Raw genomic sequence first — 20,604 nt, forward strand, 5'->3', positions numbered from 1 at the left:
TAAAGGTTTACCTCAATTTCCCCTATTAGGTCCCACCCTTCTGCCTCCTTGGAGACCACACTCGCTGTTTATAGAAAATTGAATCCCTTTTGCCCAATGATGCTCCAGACTAAATCAGGATAAAATCCCTTAAATCACTATGGTAGAAGAAGGATTATAAAGGTTTTACCTATATTTCCCCTATTGGGCCCCATCCCTCAGGTCCCAGGGGGGCCACACCCACCATTTATACAAAATTGGTTCCCCTTCACCCAAGGATGCTCCACAACAAATATGGACCAAATCCTTTCATTCCTACAGAAGAAGAAGAAGGATTTTAAAGAATTTGCTATATTTCCCCTATTGGGGCCCGCCCGCAGCCCTCAGGGGGGTCAGACCCACCATTTATACAAAATTGGTTCCCCTTCACCCAAGGATGCTCCACAACAAATATGGACCAAATCCTTTCATTCCTACCGAAGAAGAAGAAGGATTTTAAAGAATTTGCTATATTTCCCCTATTGGGGCCCGCCCGCAGCCCTCAGGGGGGTCAGACCCACCATTTATACAAAATTGGTTCCCCTTCACCCAAGAATGCTTCAGACCAAATATGGACCAAATCCTTTCATTTCTACAGAATAAGAAGGATTTTAAAAAATTTGCTATGTTTCCCCTATTTGGCCCTGCCTCTCAGCCCCCAGGGGGGGGGTTAGGCCCATCATTTATACAAAATTTGTTCCCCTTCACCCAAGGATGCTTCATACCAAATCCTTTATTTCCTACAGAATAAGAAGGATTTTAAAAAATTTGCAATGTTTCCCCTATTGGGCCCGCCCCTAAGGCCCCTGGGGGCCAGACCTACCGTTTATACAATATTGGTTCCCCTTCATCCAAGGATGCTTCAGACCAAATATGGAACAAATCCTTTTATTCCTATAGAAGAAGAAGGATTTTAAAGAATTTGCTATGTTTCCCCTCCTTGGCCCTGCCTCTCAGCCCCCAGGGGGGGGGGTAGGCCCATCATTTATACAAAATTTGTTCCCCCTCACCCAAGGATGCTTCTGACCAAATATGGAACAAATCCTTTCATTCCTACAGAATAAGAAGGATTTTAAAGAATTTGCTATATTTCCCCTATTGGGCCCTGCCCCTCAGCCCCCAAGGGGGCCAGACCCACCATTATACAAAATTGTTCCCCTTCCCCTAAGGATGCTTCTGACCAAATTTGGTCAAAATCTGCTCAGTCGTTCACTAGTAGCGTTTTAAAAGAAAAGTTGACGTACGGACGACGGACTGATGGACGACGGAAGCTGCGGTATGACATTTGTGAAATGTATGTTGTAGATTGCATGGCTTGATGAAGGGAAGCAAACTTCCAGTAAAATTTGCATGAAAACATGAAGAGTTCCCCTAATGCACGAAACTCATTCCTCGCAGCCTTCCTTGGTTGAGCAGGTATCATGGTACGCATCAGTAATGTAACAGCTGCTTCAAGAAAATCAAGAACACCACCTTTTATCTAACTGTTTTATTGAAATATATCAATAAGCTGTATCCTTATATTTAAGGAATACAATTGAGAATTTGATTTTTGTCTTCTTTTTCTCCACTAAAGTATGCACCTAATGATAATAAGATGATTTGAAAATAATGGACGAAATAAAAGGACGGATACGCATATTTCTTTTCTAACAAAAAAAAATACAAAAATATAATATTAAAAATATAAACATGCTGAATTAACTTGGTTTTGCAGATACTGGTACGGGTAGTCGAGCATAACACATCCCTTTACACTGTATGTGTCTTTCTACAAGGCACTGCCACCCACACATCTCCTAGCCCCGTCACTATGTGTCTTTAACTTTCTGCTACAATAAGAATGGTTTTGATGGGTAATGGAGAGAGTATACAAAAAAAATGCGTTGTTGCTGTGAATCGATGACAATTTGCATACCTCTTCCATCTCAACTCAATACCTCAACTTTAAATGATATTAAGGAACCAGTGGTTTATATCGCTAGACAAAGCTTTTGCGAAGATATACACAAAAAAAAAGAGCTAATGAACTAGAATAAAATATTTTAACTAGCTATAGTAGTCGTAGACTAATGGTATGACATCGACAACAGCGAGTTATCTTTAATATCAGTAAAGTGAATGGAAGACCCGCGATGCAAACCGAAGTTACACCTCATTCAAACGTTCTACAAACTTCCATGCTTGCATCATTTATATTTTCCTTGAGTGACCTGGAATGTAATCATTGGGTTATCTGCCCATGTGTCTCCTTCCCACATGTGTCAGTGTCTATACTTTAATTGTTTTATGACACACTGATAATCTACCAAACAACACATGAAGTTCCTGAGTGGTTTTACACATCACACTGTCACGAGTACCGAAGTTGTATTACACAGAACATCAGGACGGGTAGGCTTCGTGCCATGACATTTATAAGGCAGGTCATTTGCTTAATGACTTACACGTAACTATCAATTTGATTTATGAAATATTCATACAAAAACAAAATATTTACAAATAACAAACAAACAAAATTATATCAACAATTGATAACTATATGTAATGGCAAATAATGCATTAGGATCTGAAGACTACCATGTAGGTACATATAAAGGTGCTGTATTAATTCTTTCAACTTTATATACAATGCAAAACTGCAACATTCCATAACACATTTGGATGAAATTAACCAATCAATAAGAAGAACCTTGTTAAAATAGATTTCAACTTTCAGGTAACAATTTCATTTTTTTCAAAGTGTATTAAGTCTGTGACAAATGGAGTTAATGTCAAAGTCTTTGAAATGTGTTTGGTGAGTTTGGCGTCTATGGGATGCTAATGCATTCGTAAATGCTGGCTGATGAGATTTAATTTCTCCTTGTGACACAAACACACTTTCTTCCATACATACAACCACTCTCCACACAGCATAAACATCCATCCACACCGGCACTTATCCACGTCGTCGGGTCGGCACTTATCCACGTCGTCGGGTCGGCACTTATCCACGTCGTCCGTCGGGTCGGCACTTATCCACGTCGTCGGCACTTATCCACATCGTCGGCACTTATCCACATCGCCGGGTCGGGACTTATCCATGTCGTCGGCACTTATCCACAACGTCGGGTCGGCACTTATCCACATCGTCGGCACTTATCCACTTTTCCACACACACTATGGCCTCCCCAAATTTGAGCCATCCACACATACACAATGGAAGTCAGACATGGTTTATCATATATCACAATATAGCTTTGGTTAAAACAAGACATGGACAAAAATCACAGCTCCAAGTAAAAACAAATATGGTTGGACGGAGTAAATAAATTCCTTATTCAACTAAAGGTTATACAATATTTCTTCAAAAATTATCTACCACTATTACATTTTATTGGTCTCCTCTACAACTAATTAAATCAAACTTTTGGTGTGACTGATAGGTGAATTGGAGCTAGGTGACTCCAAAATATACAAGGTCATACTGCGTCAGAAAGTGTAGTAATGTCATTATAACTAGGAGGAGAAAAAAGGAGAAAATAACAGATAAATATCTCAATACTATTTTCTAAATAGGTGGTCTAAGCTGGAACTAAAAATACTAAAAATTTAATGCAGAGATTTGAATAAAAACAAGTTCATTTCGAAATGGTTTTTGATGTATTAGTTCCTACTGGAATTTCTGCACAGTAAGTAAAATCACAAAAATAAGGGGAAGAATGTCAGATTGTGAATGACTTGAAAAAGTTATATAAATACATACTAAAAATGGTCTAATGCTTACTATTATAGCAAGTGACACATTTTTCTTGTTTTAAAAATTCATTGATTAGGCCAAGCATGTCAAAAAATAGAGTAAATAAATAACAGATATTTCTCTTTTCAATCAGTTTCAAGGAGAATGTCGAAATAAAGTAATATACAGTGCCAAAATATTAATCTATTTGGTGATGGTAAATAAAACAGGGATATGCATGGACATAAACATGTAAATCTTAAGAAAGTTTACAAGCATCTGCACAAAGAGCTAAGGACTAGATTTGAAATTTGGATACCACTTTAAGAAATAAAATAATATTTAGATATACTTCTACAGTGATCATATTTTGAGAAAACAGAAATGTTACTGACCCCTAGTTCCCAATAAATATCAAAAATATTAAGCAGTAATGAATGCATCTAATTAAATATACTGAGCTCAACTTGCGGAGAATACTAAGATTAGAAAAAATTACAAATCAATTAAATGGTAAATAACAGACTTCTCTAAAACGCTAAGTTCTCCTGGTGTGACAGAGTATATGGATTAGCACTAAATATGCTTACATTACATTATATAAAAGACAACTTATATTTGATATTCATGGCATTGTTGCTATACAAAAAAATGAACTCATTTTCTCAGAATATTCCCTTTCCAAGAAAATTTCTTAAAATATTGTAATCATAGTAGAGCAACACTGACTCCAGGGTATTTACCAGTGTGTTATCTAAATCTCATGTTGTCGAAAGTTCTACAACTGACGAAAGGCTTGATTAAAAATAAAAAGCACTGTAATGTCTTGTAGTAAAAATTGCTTTAGTAAGTTGTCTTAAAGTCAATATAATTCCACTGAGAACAAAGGAACTTAATTCCAAGAGGTTGTCTCCCCTGTATTAGACCTCTTCGATGTGTTGGAAGAAGGTCGAGAATTCTTGGAACGATCAAGCCCAAGACTAGAGTTCTTTTTCCTAGCACGAATTTGCCACAAGAGATACATCCATTTTGCTTTCCACACAGACCATCTGCAAACAAAAAATCAACGAAAATGCACACATGCATGGAAACATCTACAAATGCACACAAATAAAGTCAAAACTATGACAATCATAAAAATAAGATGAAAATGTTTATCTGACATCTTTCTTTGTTATATATTTTTATTCCTTTTCAGGATTTAATTACCTTTTCTAACTGTAGGTGGATTTTGAATTTTTGATGAATTTACCTGAATTTTATATCATTTTTTATTGATAACATATAAAATGTGTAATTCGTAATTCATTACTTTCTTTAATTGTCTATAATGCTTTTTAAAATCACAGCTTAATCTACATACAGCTTACAAAGTATAAACAAGTTATATGATCCTTGAGTCTATGTTAATTGAATTATTGTTATTGACAGCACATCTATAGTTATATTGTCTCAGTTTTATATCAAACCTCAATGTGTAAACCTTATTTGAAATCTTCTCTGTAGTCTTATATTAAATTTCTCAATTTGTTTAACATTTTTTCACAATCCAAGTTTTAATCCCGGCATCTGACCATGATGTGCTGCACACAGAGCTAGTCTTAATTCAGGCATATATATATGGCTTGTTCAGAATTAAATGAATTAGCATTTTAGCAAAGAAATGTTACTATTTTTAGATATTGTTATTCATTAATAAAACACTTAATTAAACACTGGTGATTCTGATAGTGTCACACCACAAAATAAAGACTGTTAATGTCCAAGTTTTAACATGTACAATATTTCAAGTGATATAATGAAAACTTGTTTATTTGATTAAAATTCATTTGTTAACAGAATAAATAATGACATATAACAAAATATATACAAATCATTTTAGTTGAAAATTCTAGAAATTATTCAAACAATATTCTACAAAAACAAATTGCAATAGACATTTGTACAAAAAGTAAATAGCATGTATACTTGAAACAGGCATGCAGATTGAAGCCTGTTGTTCTATGTGTAATCAAACTTGGTTACTGATCAAGTTTACATGATAGATGCACACTTTACAGTGTACAATTACCATACTGATTCTAAACATAAACGAAGCACACAAAAATGAAAGAGGGGGAAGGACAATAATTGGAAACTAGCTTCTAACGGTGGTAATGAAATAGCACAAAATGCTGCAGCCTCTGTTCCTGGAGGATACAGAGATATGTTGGGATTTCTGGTCGAGGGTTGGACAGAGTAAAATTACCTCCCCTGAAAAAACTTATCAGCCATAGAACAACAAAGTTTCATTTATAATTGTGTGACACACATGCACTTGTGTTGGTGATGGCCTTTTCGGATTCTACAGGTGGGTGTGGCAGTCAAGAGATCTACAAACATTTACTCGATAAATGACAATGAAAAATGATTAAAAAAGATTATCGGCAAAAAATTATCTGATTTTTCCTTTGAAATATTAACAATTTGTCTTTGAATTTTCTGAGTTCTTCGTTCCAAATTTAAATTCCAAGATATTTGTTCTGTTTTCAAAGGTCGTAAATGGTTTGTACTGATAGTTTCATTTTGAGCTGTCATTGTTTATCATTGTCTTAAAATATCACCGATGAAATATATTGATACATGTTTTAAAAACACTGGACTTTCAACAGTAAAATAAATAAATTTTATATATAATAATAAAGTCATTTTTATGATAGCCATTTTTTTGTTTGCATTTAATCATTAGATTTCATTTTGCATCAATGGTTATTAAGTAAATAACTCAATAATAACTAATAAACATGTATCACAATATTTCTTAGTTGAAATATCAATACAAATGAGTCTAGAAATGACAGCCCTATTTTTAGTACTAATCATTTTTCAGTCATTATCACCTTGCTACAAATAAAATATCAATCTGTTTTGAATCTTCAAACTGAAAAAGAAGAAAAATTCTACAAAATTAAATTGTCTAATTATAATAACTTAAAGAACTAGAAATCTGAAAGCAAAACTCAAATTCTAAAAAGAAAGCTAAACAATAGATTTTTCAAGGACACAATCACACATCAGAGCATTCTCATTTCTCTTATATTGTACAGTTATAACTCATTCCCTTATAACCTTCAAGAGGCATGGAAGATACAACCCCCTATACCCTTCAACATATCTCACTATATTGTAAACGATAGTGTCAATATCAAAGACTTGTACTAAAACTTTGTGTACAGTTGAGCCATTCGAAGGTGATTTGCTATCCAAACAATTGCATTCATACTACCATTTTTTTTTTAATATTCCAGTCAGGCAGAAAGACTGTGGTTTCACATGGTATAATCTTCATTAACAACAATGATAACTCCTGTCCCAAATTTTATCACACAACCCAAAATCACAGTTGACTTAGGCCATTAAATGACCAATGGTCAAGAAAGTTATCAATAGAACTTATAACATTGTATTGAACATGTTCCATTATGACCTTGACTTTTGACCTCTTGAAAGTTGTGACCCCTGTCCATACTGATCAGTCTATAATAGAACAGTAATGTGGACTTTGTGAAAAGCTACATGATACTTGTTATAGACCTTACATAAATATGGATCTCTTTACAGCTGATTCAGACCTTATAGCAACTGTACACATTTAATAACATCCACTTTCACTGGAGTAGGAAGTGCCATTATTTCAGATTATGAATGTAAAACACCCACGACAACTCCCTTGTCACACACCCTGACTATACTCCCTCATCACACTAACATCTTACACACAGAGTGGGAGTATCTAGTTACACGTACATCTTACACACAGAGAGGGATTATCTAGTCACACTAACATCTTACACACAGAGGGAATATCTAGTTACACTAAGATTTTACACACAGAGAGGGAGTATCTAGTTACACTAACATCTTACACACAGAGAGGGAGTATCTAGTTACACTAACATTTTACACACAGAGAGGGAGTATCTTAGTTACACTAACATCTTACACACACAGAGGGAATATCTAGTTACATGTACATCTTACACACAGAGAGGGAACATCTGGTTACACTTACATCTTACACACAGAGAGGGAGTATCTAGTTACACTAACATTTTACACACAGAGAGGGAGTATCTTAGTTACACTAACATCTTACACACACAGAGGGAGTATCTAGTTACACTTACATCTTACACACAGAGAGGGAATATCTGGTTACACTTACATCTTACACACAGAGAGTGAGTATCTAGGTACACTTACATCTTACACACAGAGAGGGAGTATCTAGTTACACTAACATCTTACACACAGAGAGGGAGTATCTAGTTACACTAACATCTTACACACAGAGAGGGAATATCTAGTTACACTAACATCTAACACACAGAGTGAGTATTTAGTTACACTAACATCTTACACACAGAGAGGGAGTATCTAGTTACACTAACATCTTACACACAGAGGCAATATCTAGTTACATGTACATCTTATACACAGAGAGGGAATATCCGGTTAAACTTACATCTTACACACAGAGAGGGAGTATCTTAGTTACACTAACATCTTACACACAGAGAGGGGGTATCTAGTTACACTAACATTTTACACACAGAGTGGGATTATCTAGTTACACTAACATCTTACACACAGCGGCAATATCTAGTTACATGTACATCTTATACACAGAGAGGGAATATCCGGTTAAACTTACATCTTACACACAGAGAGGGAGTATCTAGTTACACTAACATTTTACACACAGAGAGGGATTATCTAGTTACACTAACATCTTACACACAGAGAGGGAATATCAATACTCACGATGTGTTACAATACCCGAGTACCATACAACATTTATAGCAATCACAACATCAAACAGACACAATAGCATCACGACTCTAGGATTCAATCACAACATCATTTTCCAAATATGGACACAATGTATTATTTACCTGTACGTGTACCTTATAGCACGATGGTAGTACCGTTGTTTACCATATTTGCCATTACAGTGTATTTCAATACTTAAAGGCACGATTATTGATTGAAATTCCTGGGACAAGTATCCTTAACTTGTGGCACTGAAACTGGGTTTCCATAGAGAACAGAACATATTTTTGAGTATTGGTATCATTATTCACTGAAGTATTAAAGTACACATCAATTGTTTTGACCATGTCAACAAAACAAATCCAATGCTTCACAAGCATTAACAACTCTCCTCAGCGGAACTATGAAATTTGTTTACTGTAAAATAATTTTGTTATAGTTTAATATTCATGATTGAGACACTTCCTCGATGGGAGACACTCTTTTCACTCCATCTTTAGCAAATATCTGCCTGTCAGTCTGTCAATACGTTATTCTCCTCCAGACAAAATCTTTACTGCCTCAATACTTACTACTTAACCACCAGTTGAATTTACACTTTGTTCACAAGCAAAAAAGGTCGAAGTGGAACAGGCTAAATTGTCTAATTTCTACCAGCTTTGGTTTCACTGTGTCCATTGCTATTTTTTTTAAGTACCTACAAGTGTTACTACACAGACAACAACAGATCATGCAGAGTTACGGAAGTGAGGCTGTACGACAGCGGTGATACAGATAGATTTACGTGACAATACGCAGACACCATCAAGTGGTTCATACCTGTAAATTCGTTAACTATCACTAAAAACAAAGGAAACAGGTAAGTTATACAATCTCAGATTATCGTTAATATTCTTTCCAGCAAGTTACACCAGACTAAAATTTAAATGTTTTCAAAATCCTAAATGCGCAAACACTCAAAATGTAAACCAGGATTGTAACATTTAAAATCAGTAAAAATTAGTCTATAAATACTGCCCTAGGGAAGGGAGAAAAATGGTCTTTATACCAATACTATTATAGGTTCTTCAGTCGTCATTAGCAGAACACAGAAAAACTTGTTCTTAATATTGGTAATCTAATTTGCTTTAGGAGATGTCAATATATGGGTCCTTGCATAGTGGAATATGACCTCAGTTGATGAATCAGATAATGTGCATTTCAAGATGGGAGGGCAGCTCTACATGGTCAATAGAAGGCATGGTAGTCTAGTGGTAGGACACTGGGCTTGTGACCGAAGGGTTGTGGATTCGAGTCAGGGCACGGTACTGTGTTGTTTCTTTGAGCAAGATATTTTACACCGCTTGTTCCAATCAACTCAGCTGTAAATGAGTTTGTGATTGGGCAGTGCTAGAATTGTAGAATGCTAGCTGTGAGCGCCGAAATGGCAGCACCGGCTGTATGCTCCCAATGGAGTTGAGAAAGATATTGACTGGTTGCAAAGGCCCTATAACCACGGATAATAATTTGTGAACCGCTTTGGGACAACCTACAAACTTGGCTGTGATAAAGCGGTATATAAGAACCTTTATTATGATCATTATAATCTATGGCCAAATGATATTTAGTGGTAAGGTTCCTAAATAACAAGCTGACTTATACTGACTATCTTTGCTACTATTGGACAAAGCCCTATTGGACAAAGCCATAGTGTTGGGCCTAACGAGTTTGTCATTTACTATCGATCTTAGCATGAGAATAAAAGACAATGGAAAATGTCTCACTTTGGTCAAAAATGGATCTTATAGACACACGGCCATAACTATTCATAAATGGGGTTTTTTCACCCACTACCAGACTTACTTGTAGGCGTTGGGTACGCTCCACTTATTAACCTCAGGAGTACTGTCAGCTCTACTGCCCCTAGCCGAGTCCTTCACAAAGGAGCGCGGCAGAGGCTTCTTAACAAGCGGCTCAATGGCTGTCCTTAAAATTGCAATCTCCTCCTGTAACTTCTGAACATCGTCTGTACGCTAAATACAACAAAACCAAATGTTTAATGGTAAACTTAAGGCTAGGCGTTAATTCCCAGGATCTACTGCCTAAATATGGAGGCATGATGAAGCTGAAAATAGCCAAACAATAATTCCACTTGTACAGAACTTAGTTTCATCAATCTCAAAAAGATGTCACCGTGATGATTATTTTACCTGGTATTGTATACTGTTTTTACTTCAAATGAAGTAAATGCTTGTAACTATAAAACATTCAGTAAAAAATATTGAAACCAATGAGTAAAGCTAAATCTGAAATTAAGTAAATTCAATGGGACATTACCTTTTTAGATTGAGAATTTGTCTGAAACAAGTGATACTATCTAAGGTGAGGTGATTAGCCCTGAAAAAAAATCAGTTAGTGAAGATAACGCTTCTAGTGAGCAGCCATCTTGATTATATCATTAGTACTGAAACAGATCAGTGCTTTTGTGAGCGAGTCTGGCATCTCATACTCTCAGAAATTAAGCATGGACCATTTTACAAATTTGGAAATCATTTCAACTATTACCTCTTATGGTTTTTTCAGAAGTGCCATTCATTTGTAATTTGAATAAAAAATGCAAAATCTAAAAGTTAGATGTTTCCAAAAAATTCAAGGTAAGTTCCAAAGTGTGTTTGTAATATGGTCCACACTGAGCCGGTTATTAGAGTTAGGCGGCACACATGCAGTATGAGGTTAGTGAGGGCGGGTAAGTCTCATCAAGCCTAGCCACAGCAGTGGCAGCTAGTTGAAGCTGAAGTGTTAGAGGGTGACAGGTTGTCAGTGGTGAGTATGACCCACTCGGCATGTCTAACCTACCAGCCGCTACGTCTTCTACACATCGGCTAAACCAGTTCCCCCACCAGCCTCTGTGAGCACTGACTCCTGACTGTTTCGTCGTGACTTGCTGTTTGCTTTAGCCTTCACACTGGTTCCTCCTGGAGTATTTGTACGACTTTGGGATGGTGTCTTGGCCTTTGTTCCTCCTGGAGTATTTGTACGACTTTGGGAGGGTGTCTTGGCCTTTGTTCCTCCTGGAGTATTATTGAGACTGCGGGTGGGTGTGTTTCTCTGTGATTGAGGGTTGGGTGTTACCCCACTCCGTGGAGTTCGCGACTGTTTGGGTGTTGCATTTCCATTGTACTGTTCAGCACTGCCTGTACTTGGCACAGGACTTTTATTATAATACTCTTTATCCTCGGGAATCATACCCATCTGTGTTTCTGTGGCAGTTCCGTAACCTGTGCCTGTTGCTGTACCATAACCTCTATCTGTTGCTGTTCCATATCCTGTATCAAAGTCACGTGTCCCACCCCTCGTCTTCATGTCAGTCCGATCTGTTCGGTGAGTTTCCTCATCCTGGGGGTAGCCTCCTTTGCCCCTGCCTGTGTAACCATACTGACCGCCGGGGTCTTCTTGGTAACCACCTTTATTGTGCCCCCCATAGGCGTACTGGTTATCTTGCTCGTCCCAGGCAGAGCCAAAGCCCATGTCACCCTGGAGATACTCTGGGTGGCCACGGTAACTAGGCATCCCAGCATTCACCTTCACTTGCTGTAACTGAGTTTGGAGGTCTTCCAAACCTTCAACTCTCTGGAAGTTTTAGCACAGGCATAAAAGTAAAACTACAGACATTCAATGACAATTGATCACAACATCTATTCAATTCTTGAAAAATGTATGCAAGTAGCGTAATTAAATTTCAATCAAAAATAAAGATTTCAAAATTGGATGGAGAAGGTCCTAAAATTGAGGACCAATATTTCTTACTGTTATATTATAACAGCATCATTTATTTTAAATACAAATCTATATACCATTACTTCAAATAAACAAAAAACAAATAATATCACTGCATGTATATGTATCAAAATGAATACTGGGTATACAGTTAAGAATTGATGCTTTTACTATCAAAGGATAACATAAATAATGTAGCATCACTTTCAATGATAGCTATAAAGACTATAGTATTCAAGTAAAGTAACATGTGTCTTTCATAACATAGAAATATGTTGAGTACATCAGACATGAAAAATGGTTTCTATATACATTTTACTAGGTTAAGTTGGATACAGAATGAAGTCTTACGGTATTTTTAAACCACTGAATTTGTTCTACCTGCTGGCACGCTGCTCCATTTTTCGCAATAAATCAGCCTTACAAAATCACATTGTATACTGATATATACCTGTACAGATTACAAACATGGAAATGAGACTGAAGCTGAAGCCTGGTTAATGGACTGTGGTGCAGACTAGGAAAGCAAATGTATCCTCAACAGTGCCACAAGCTATATATACCTGACGTCATATGTCTATACAAACTGAATACTGGTTCCAGGCAATGCTTTAGCGGTTTGTCCAGTTTATCCTGATATTTTTTGATGTTTTATGATACGAGTAAATGATATTCTTGTGATCTTTTAACAAAATTGTCTGCTGATGTCTTTCTATTTCTTAAAAGACAAATAACACATTTATGTAATATTACTATTAACATGAACGAATTAAAAATGGGAAAATATGATTAATACAAGCGTCTGGGAATTCTTCTACCTTGCAATACCTATAATTCTGCCTAAGGGAATAAGCTCCTGGGACGTCTACTATGGCTTATAGTACCATAATACAACTTTTGTCTATTTCATATCAACTCTTAATAAGTTAATTGAACTCCTATTACATCAAATTGTTTTGTGAATCCATTCTTTGTGTTACATCAATTCCCTACATCATCAATTATAAATTCTCTTTGATTCATTCAACCAACTTAAAAATCCCGTGATAAAATGAGTTTAAATAGAAATTTTGGAAAAAACGATCTTTTATTTGTTTCAACACTAATTGAACTGGTGATAAAATTCATAAACTTATTTCTTCCAATTAACATAATGATGGGACAGGCAGCTTATAATAGTCCCTATTCTAATGGAAGATGATTCAGTTCATCAGATGAATGACGATTCACTGTATTCCAAAATTTGCTGTCTTTTGCCCCATGAATGTAGAATTGCAATAATGAGATAGCACACATGCAGTAAAGATACTGAATCAGAAACCAGCACCAAGGGAGACAACCTACCAGTTTTTGTTCTGACTGTATCTTCATGCCAAGGACTGTCTTAACGGTTTGGATAGAGTCTGCCAGACGACGAACACTAGCCTGTACCTGTTAACACAAAAACACACACCAGGGACATATAATTTATTGCTACAGTCTTTAATGAATGAAAGACAATGTTATTTAGTGTGTATAAATAAAACATTCATTAAAATGACAAATGAGAACACTATTATACAACATACTAACATTTTGTTTTTGTGTGTGCTTTGTGTCCTATTAACAGCTATGGTCATTTAAGGACGTGCCAGGTTTTGGTGGTGGAGGAGAGCCGGAGTTCCCGGAGAAAAAACACTGACCTATGACCCTTCCCCATGTAGGTCTGTAGAACCCACGACCCAGTGGTGGAGGGCTAGTGGTAGCAGAATGCCAGACGCCTTAACTATTTAGCCACTGATGAGGCCCCCATACTAAAAATATCCCTCTAACATCAAAAATGTTGAAATCAAGAAACACTTGGCATTTATTGTTGTTGAACAGTCGGGAAAAGATGAATGATCATGATTAAATATAATGTCAGACACGGAGATGAAATCATACGATAGCCTGCAGTATTTCGTTTTTTTAATTTCATTCAAAGAATATGTCGTTTTTGTCAGATTTTTGTACTCTTGCAATTTTTCTGTTTCATATTTCGACATTAAATATAGAATTTCTGGTTTAAAATGAATGTAAAGTTAGAAGTTGATCTTCAATAATTTTCCTTTAATTCATTTGAAAAATCTTTTGATTCAGAACCAATTCCACAGGCCAAATCAATGACCATGCATATAAATAGGACAAAACACCTGAACATAACCATTAAAATAACCACATGTTTAACACCAGCCTCAAAACATTAAATATATCTGATAACCATTCACTGTAATATTTACGTTTTCTATGTCGGAGATGGTCGCAGCCTTAGGCTCTCGTTTCATCTTCAGCATCTGTACCTCCTGCTTCAGGTTTTCTATTTCCCTAATCCTGTATAACAACATCAAATTCAATTTAATATTTGAGCTCTTAAGCCATCTTTTGGACTTTAAATTTGATACATAGCAGGAGATTACAATTTGTTTTATTGATTGCAGACAATAATATTAAAACTCTTTGTGATTTCTTACCTTGCGTCTGCTTCTGCGGTCATTCTGGAATTCATCTCTGACTTCATAAGCGTTTGTTTCTCCTGTACACTGTATATCTGTAATGAATGAAGATAAAATATACAGCAAGAGATGTAAATTAACACATTGCATTATGATAGAATATAAAACAGGTAACTTTGGTATAACAGGGTTGCTTCCCTTGAGTAATATATCAGAAGGAAGACATGTTCACGGAAAATGTCTTCCTCAAAAATACTGAAATCTAGGATTGCAACCTAGTGCATCTTTGGGATTCTCTCAGATCAAATAAGTTTAATCACACAATCCTTACACAGAGCTAACAACCTCCTTAACAAATCCCAGATTGAGTTGCTTGCCTGCAACAGGAGATCTATACCAATTACACTTTTAAGAAGTTGTTGTTCCCCAAGACTGAGTTACTTTCCTTCCTTAGGAAGGTTCTTTCTCTCCAAACTGAGATACTTACCTCTTCAGGAAGTCACTGTTACTCCTGACTGAGCTACCTTCCTCCTTAACCCCAAGTTGTTATACCTCCAGACTTAGCTAACTACCTCCTCAGCCCCAAGTTGTTATACCTCCAGTCCAAGTTACCGACCTCTTCAGGAAGTTGTTGAACACCCTGATTTATTTCCTACCTTCTCAAGACTTGCTTTGACAACAGACTGAGCTACCTACCTCCTCAGCCCCGAGCTGTTGTACCTCAATGCTGAGCCACCTACCTCCTCAGCCCCGAGCTATTGTACCTCAATGCTGAGCCACCTACCTCCTCAGCCCCGAACTGTTGTACCTCAATGCTGAGCCACCTACCTCCTCAACCACGAGCTATTGTACCTCCATGCTGAGCCACCTACCTCCTCAGCCCCGAGCTATTGTACCTCCATGCTGAGCCACCTACCTCCTCAGGAAGCCACTTTGACCCCAGACTGAGCTACATGTACCTACTCCTCAGCCCCAAGTTGTTGTACCTCCATGCTGAGCCACCTGACTCCTCAGGAAGTTGCTGTGACACCAGAATAAGTGACCTAGCTCCTATGAGGAAGTTGCTATGACCCCAGACTGAGTGACCTATGTCCTCAGGAAGTTGCTGTGACCCCGGACAGAGTGACCTACATCCTCAGGAAGTTACTGTGACCCCAGACTGAGTGACTTACCTCCTCAGGAAGTATTTGTGACCCGGTCCACACTGAGTGACCTATGTCCTCAGGAAGTTACTGTGACCCCGGACTGATGACCTACCTCCTCAGGAAGTTACTGTGACCCAAGACTGAGTGACTTACCTCCGCAGGAAGTTACTGTGACCCAAGACTGAGTGACTTACCTCCTCAGGAAGTATTTGTGACCCGGTCCACACTGAGTGACCTGTGTCCTCAGGAAGTTACTGTGACCCCGGACTGAGTGACCTACCTCCTCAGGAAGTCGTTGTACACCTAGACTCAGCTCCTTCACTGTCTGTGATGTTTGTTCCTGCCAGGCTGAAATTGTATCCACTTTCTCTCGTAGACTCTCGGCCAGATTTTGCGATGCCTGTATGGAACAGAGGAAATAAGAATAAACACCAACAATAGGATTTGTGGAATTCCAGACAATGGCCATTGATGAAGTTAATTCTAGTCCATTCTGATAAGTTATTTAGTGTTTTTATCTATCCCTGAAATCATTAGTTCAACAGTCAGACAGAAATGGAATATTTGATTTTCAACTGAATTAACAGTTTAAATAAGAGCTTTACCAAATTTTGTTTAGTATTAAGAGAAAAGATTACAGACACAAAAATTATTAGAAAAGCTTGTGAATACATTTAAAAAACATTAAATGGTGAGATAGTATATATGATTGTGTGTACCAAAATTATAAAGTGATACTACCGGTAAATGTTTTACAACAATGAAAGAAAATTTGACAAGAAAAGCATGTGTGTTTGTAGGAAAATACAGCAATGTATAACAACTATCTTTCAACAAGTCATTCCTAGCAGAAATGGAAACAGCTATTTTAAAAAATACCCAATCTAATGCTATGTACTACAGCTATAAAAGGGATCAATTCTAAATCTCCTCATTTTTGCACTAAAAATGGCTTTCTGTATCCCACTTCCTGATCATACGAAGTGACTTAAGCAGCACCCCCTATAGAATCTCAGGTTTTCTTTAGTGTCTTGCTTCTTGCTCATGATTTGGCCACCTATGTACATGTACTACAAGTACATTCACCACTGCACAAATATAACTTAAAACACGAAACGGCAGGAATCCGCTCCCCAGTACAGGTATGTATTGATCTGACAGACATATAAAACATTCACTTCAAACATCCAGATGACAGGTGATGTAAAATGTTTGTTTAGGATTTAAACCACACTGAAGCCATTTTGATAACGGGCATGACAGTTTTATCATACAGGTGAAAAAAAGGACTTGAAAAACATCACACAAAAAGGGTAGAATCAATCAACTTGAGTAAATAATACACACATGTACCTTTACAAATGTATAGGTAATTATAAAGTACAGTACAGAAATAGAGCACTCTTCAGGACAAGAGGAAGAAAAAGGAGATAAGAGGCCTATTGATCTGTCCTACTTCACTAAGACAAACAAGAGGTCAACATATATATCCTTCATTGCCATTGTACGACCTTGAAAACATTTAGGACAAGCTTAGTCTAGGACTTTTTAAAAAGTCATAACTTGATTAAAAAGATCTTGATTTCTGCAAAATTGCAAGTGGAAATTCAGACTTACAACATCCTTTGGATTATGCTTTTATAATATTGCATTAGATATAAAAGAAGCAAAGAAACTTAAATCTGTCTATAATAGGTCACTATAGAAATAAAGTCAAAATTACCATGACTATATATAAAACAACTACACAACATCAATTCACAAGGTTTATGTACCTCTTGTTGTTCAGCCGCCTGTTATGGCATTAAAACAAAATACATAACAAATGTATTAAACCAATTAAGTACTTACTTGTTCATTAAATCAAAGTATAGCATACATACTTGTTCATTTTCAGTGACCTATACCTGTATACATTCCTGTTTCACAGTTACTAACAATCTCCTAGTTGTGATCCTCTAATGTTTTATTAACATTCCTCTCTGTCCCAAGTCAAAATTACCAAAAATACAATCTGTAAAAATAAACCTTGTCCACAATTGTCAAGCAATTGAAGCTGATTTTATAATGGTTAATATTCTAAAAATCTATTGTCAACATGTTATTTCAATTATTCAATTTTTTTTGGAGAGGGGCTTAAAAGTAGTGACAGATTCATATCAGCTGAAATCTATGGTCAGTGTGTTTTACTTATACATGTTGACCGCAGTATATAAACACCATCACATGGACACTTTTTTTGTCAAAACCACTAAGGTCTAATGATTTTTGTTTTAAAGTAAATAAAAATACTAACATTGATGACATTTGTAAAACTAGAGAATTAATAAGGGTTCTACTTAATAAAGACTACTGGTTGATAAGCACTGTGATAACTAAAGTATATACATGTAAATATTCAAAACTACAGAGAAATAATACCTTAGGGTCCTGTAAAGTAAGGAAAGACATGAGGTTTACCGTTATTTTATGATTACAATTCCTATGGATGATAATCAATTTGGAGGAAATAAAGATAATTTATATTGTTAATAATAGAAGCATCACTGAATACCTAGCTGAGGATGGAGAGTGTAAGACATGCAAAATGATACTTCTAGTACACACTAGGATTGTTTACATATATCGCTAATTAAAGAAACACTTTATAATTTCAGAAGAAAGTTCAACAACATTGAAAATCCTTAGACCTAGTTTCTACAAAGGAAAACATGCATTACACTTTGCTGTGAACGCACAGCTGTTTGAAATGTCCATTAACTTTTGTAAAACATTGGTGTCTATATCTTCTGGTGTTAGCGAACTGTTGATATTTATCTTGTATCGTATCAAGTCTAGACTGGAAGCTAGAAAACATCTACAACAAGTAGCTGTAGAAGTCAGTGGAAAGTAGTAGTACAGCTATCGTTCATAGATTGCAGTTGTTCTTTAGCCTCTGTTAAAGTCACTTATTTAATATCAAGCTGAATAGTTACAAAAAATATAACAAACAGTCAAACAATCCATACAAGCAAGAACCTGCATTCTTAAAGGACAATTTCACAATAATTTGTATTATAGCTAAGCTGAAGACAAGTTTAATAAAAGAAAAAATAGGAAATTCTGAGAATTGATTTAAACAGAAAGATACAACTATTTTTTTAAGAGAAAATATACAAGACCTTACAATAATTAGTTCTACAACTGGTAAGCCTTTATTACTCACCGGTAACAGCTACGGAAAGATGGTCAATTCTTTTTTATTATATTTTTACTTGCCAATGTCTAAAGCTACTGCAATATATAATCTGTCACTGATTATGTCTAGTGTAAGTCACAGGTCACTGATTTTGTCTAGTGTGAGTCACAGGTCACTCATTATGTCTAGTGTGAGTCACAGGTCCCTGATTATGACCGATTATGTCTAGTGTAAAAAAACAGGTCAATGATGATGTCTTGTGTAAGTCACAGGTCATTGATTATGTCTAGTGTGAGTCACAGGTCCCTGATTATGTCTAGTGTAAGTCACAGGTCACTGATAATGTCTTCTGTAAGTCACAGGTCACTGATTATGTCTTGTGTAAGTCACAGGTCACTGATTATGTCTAGTGTGAGTCACAGGTCACTGATTATGTCTAGTGTGAGTCACAGGTCCCTGATTATGACTGATTATGTCTAGTGTAAAAAAACAGGTCAATGATTATGTCTTGTGTAAGTCACAGGTCATTGATTATGTCTAGTGTGAGTCACAGGTCACTGTTTATGTCTAGTGTGAGTCAAAGGTCCCTGATTATGACTGATTATGTCTAGTGTAAGTCACAGGTCACTGATTATGTCTAGTGTAAGTCACAGGTCACTGATAATGTCTTCTGTAAGTCACAGGTCACTGATTATGTCTTGTGTAAGTCACAGGTCACTGATTTTGGAAGTCACTATGCATGACCAGATTAAGACATGTCACTGTCTATGTTAAGATATTTTCGTAATCACTTGTCTTATAACATTCTCATAAGTAACTGAGTATGTCTATAAGACATATGCCTTGCCACTGGTTATATCTGTAAGACGTTTCCCTTACCATTGAGTATGTCAGGGAGACATTTCCCTGGTATGCAATCTTACCGTTATACCTTTATCTACATAAGTTCTAAGATATGATTGACGTACATTATATACCTACACTGGTATTAAACCTTTTCATTCTTGTACATAACGATATTCTTAGTTAAAAACGGTAATGGTTATGTTAGAAACATGCAGATGTACAGACATGCAGTACAGTGTCCAGTTAATGATGATATACAAACAGGGTTCAATTTTCTAGCAAAGGAGTTATTAAGACTTTTAATCACATTACTGTGATGTGTAACATAGCTGAGTGGATGTGATCTTTGTGCATCTTATATTCATTATGTGTGTCGCAAAAACTTACAGCGGCCATTTTAGCTTCCAGTTTCTCTTCCAAATCATTCATTCGATTTTTTGAGTAGTTCATCCTAGCATCTAGGTCAGTGAGACTCCTCGTCGTTCCCTCCTTCTGTTCAGCCAACAATGTACGCATTTCACGGCGAAGCTGAAAGTAATTGAGACGAAAGGATTGTGAATACTGCTTGTAAATCCAGTGACTGAAATCTATTCTTCTATGTTTTTAAATATTTTTTGCACTGTATATAGCATGTGACAAAATTTATAGAGAGCCAATTGA

General features: G+C 36.3%; 1 protein-coding gene across 5 annotated transcripts in view; it reads right to left on the reverse strand.

Moving 5' to 3' along the window:
• Nucleotides 1-1,501: 1,501 nt before the first annotated feature.
• Nucleotides 1,502-20,604, reverse strand: part of LOC110453942 (paramyosin-like) — a 52,793-nt gene continuing 33,690 nt past the window's right edge. For 3 of the 5 annotated variants that reach the window (XM_021503196.1, XM_021503198.1, XM_021503197.1), the window contains 7 exons: nucleotides 20,332-20,472; nucleotides 16,201-16,320; nucleotides 14,794-14,870; nucleotides 14,563-14,653; nucleotides 13,649-13,735; nucleotides 11,384-12,157; nucleotides 4,701-4,785 (listed from right to left, as the gene is read on the reverse strand). In XM_021503196.1, the coding sequence (XP_021358871.1) occupies nucleotides 11,399-12,157; nucleotides 13,649-13,735; nucleotides 14,563-14,653; nucleotides 14,794-14,870; nucleotides 16,201-16,320; nucleotides 20,332-20,472 (1,275 nt within the window). In that variant the 3' untranslated portion in view covers nucleotides 4,701-4,785; nucleotides 11,384-11,398. Of the gene's footprint in view, nucleotides 4,786-9,367; nucleotides 9,389-10,390; nucleotides 10,561-11,383; nucleotides 12,158-13,648; nucleotides 13,736-14,562; nucleotides 14,654-14,793; nucleotides 14,871-16,200; nucleotides 16,321-20,331; nucleotides 20,473-20,604 lie in introns of all 5 variants that reach the window. The other 2 variants (XM_021503200.1, XM_021503199.1) reach the window with 2 other exon arrangements.

Source organism: Mizuhopecten yessoensis, unplaced genomic scaffold (assembly GCF_002113885.1).
Source record: "Mizuhopecten yessoensis strain PY_sf001 unplaced genomic scaffold, ASM211388v2 scaffold7547, whole genome shotgun sequence".
In the NCBI taxonomy this organism is placed as follows: Eukaryota; Metazoa; Mollusca; class Bivalvia; order Pectinida; family Pectinidae; genus Mizuhopecten; species Mizuhopecten yessoensis.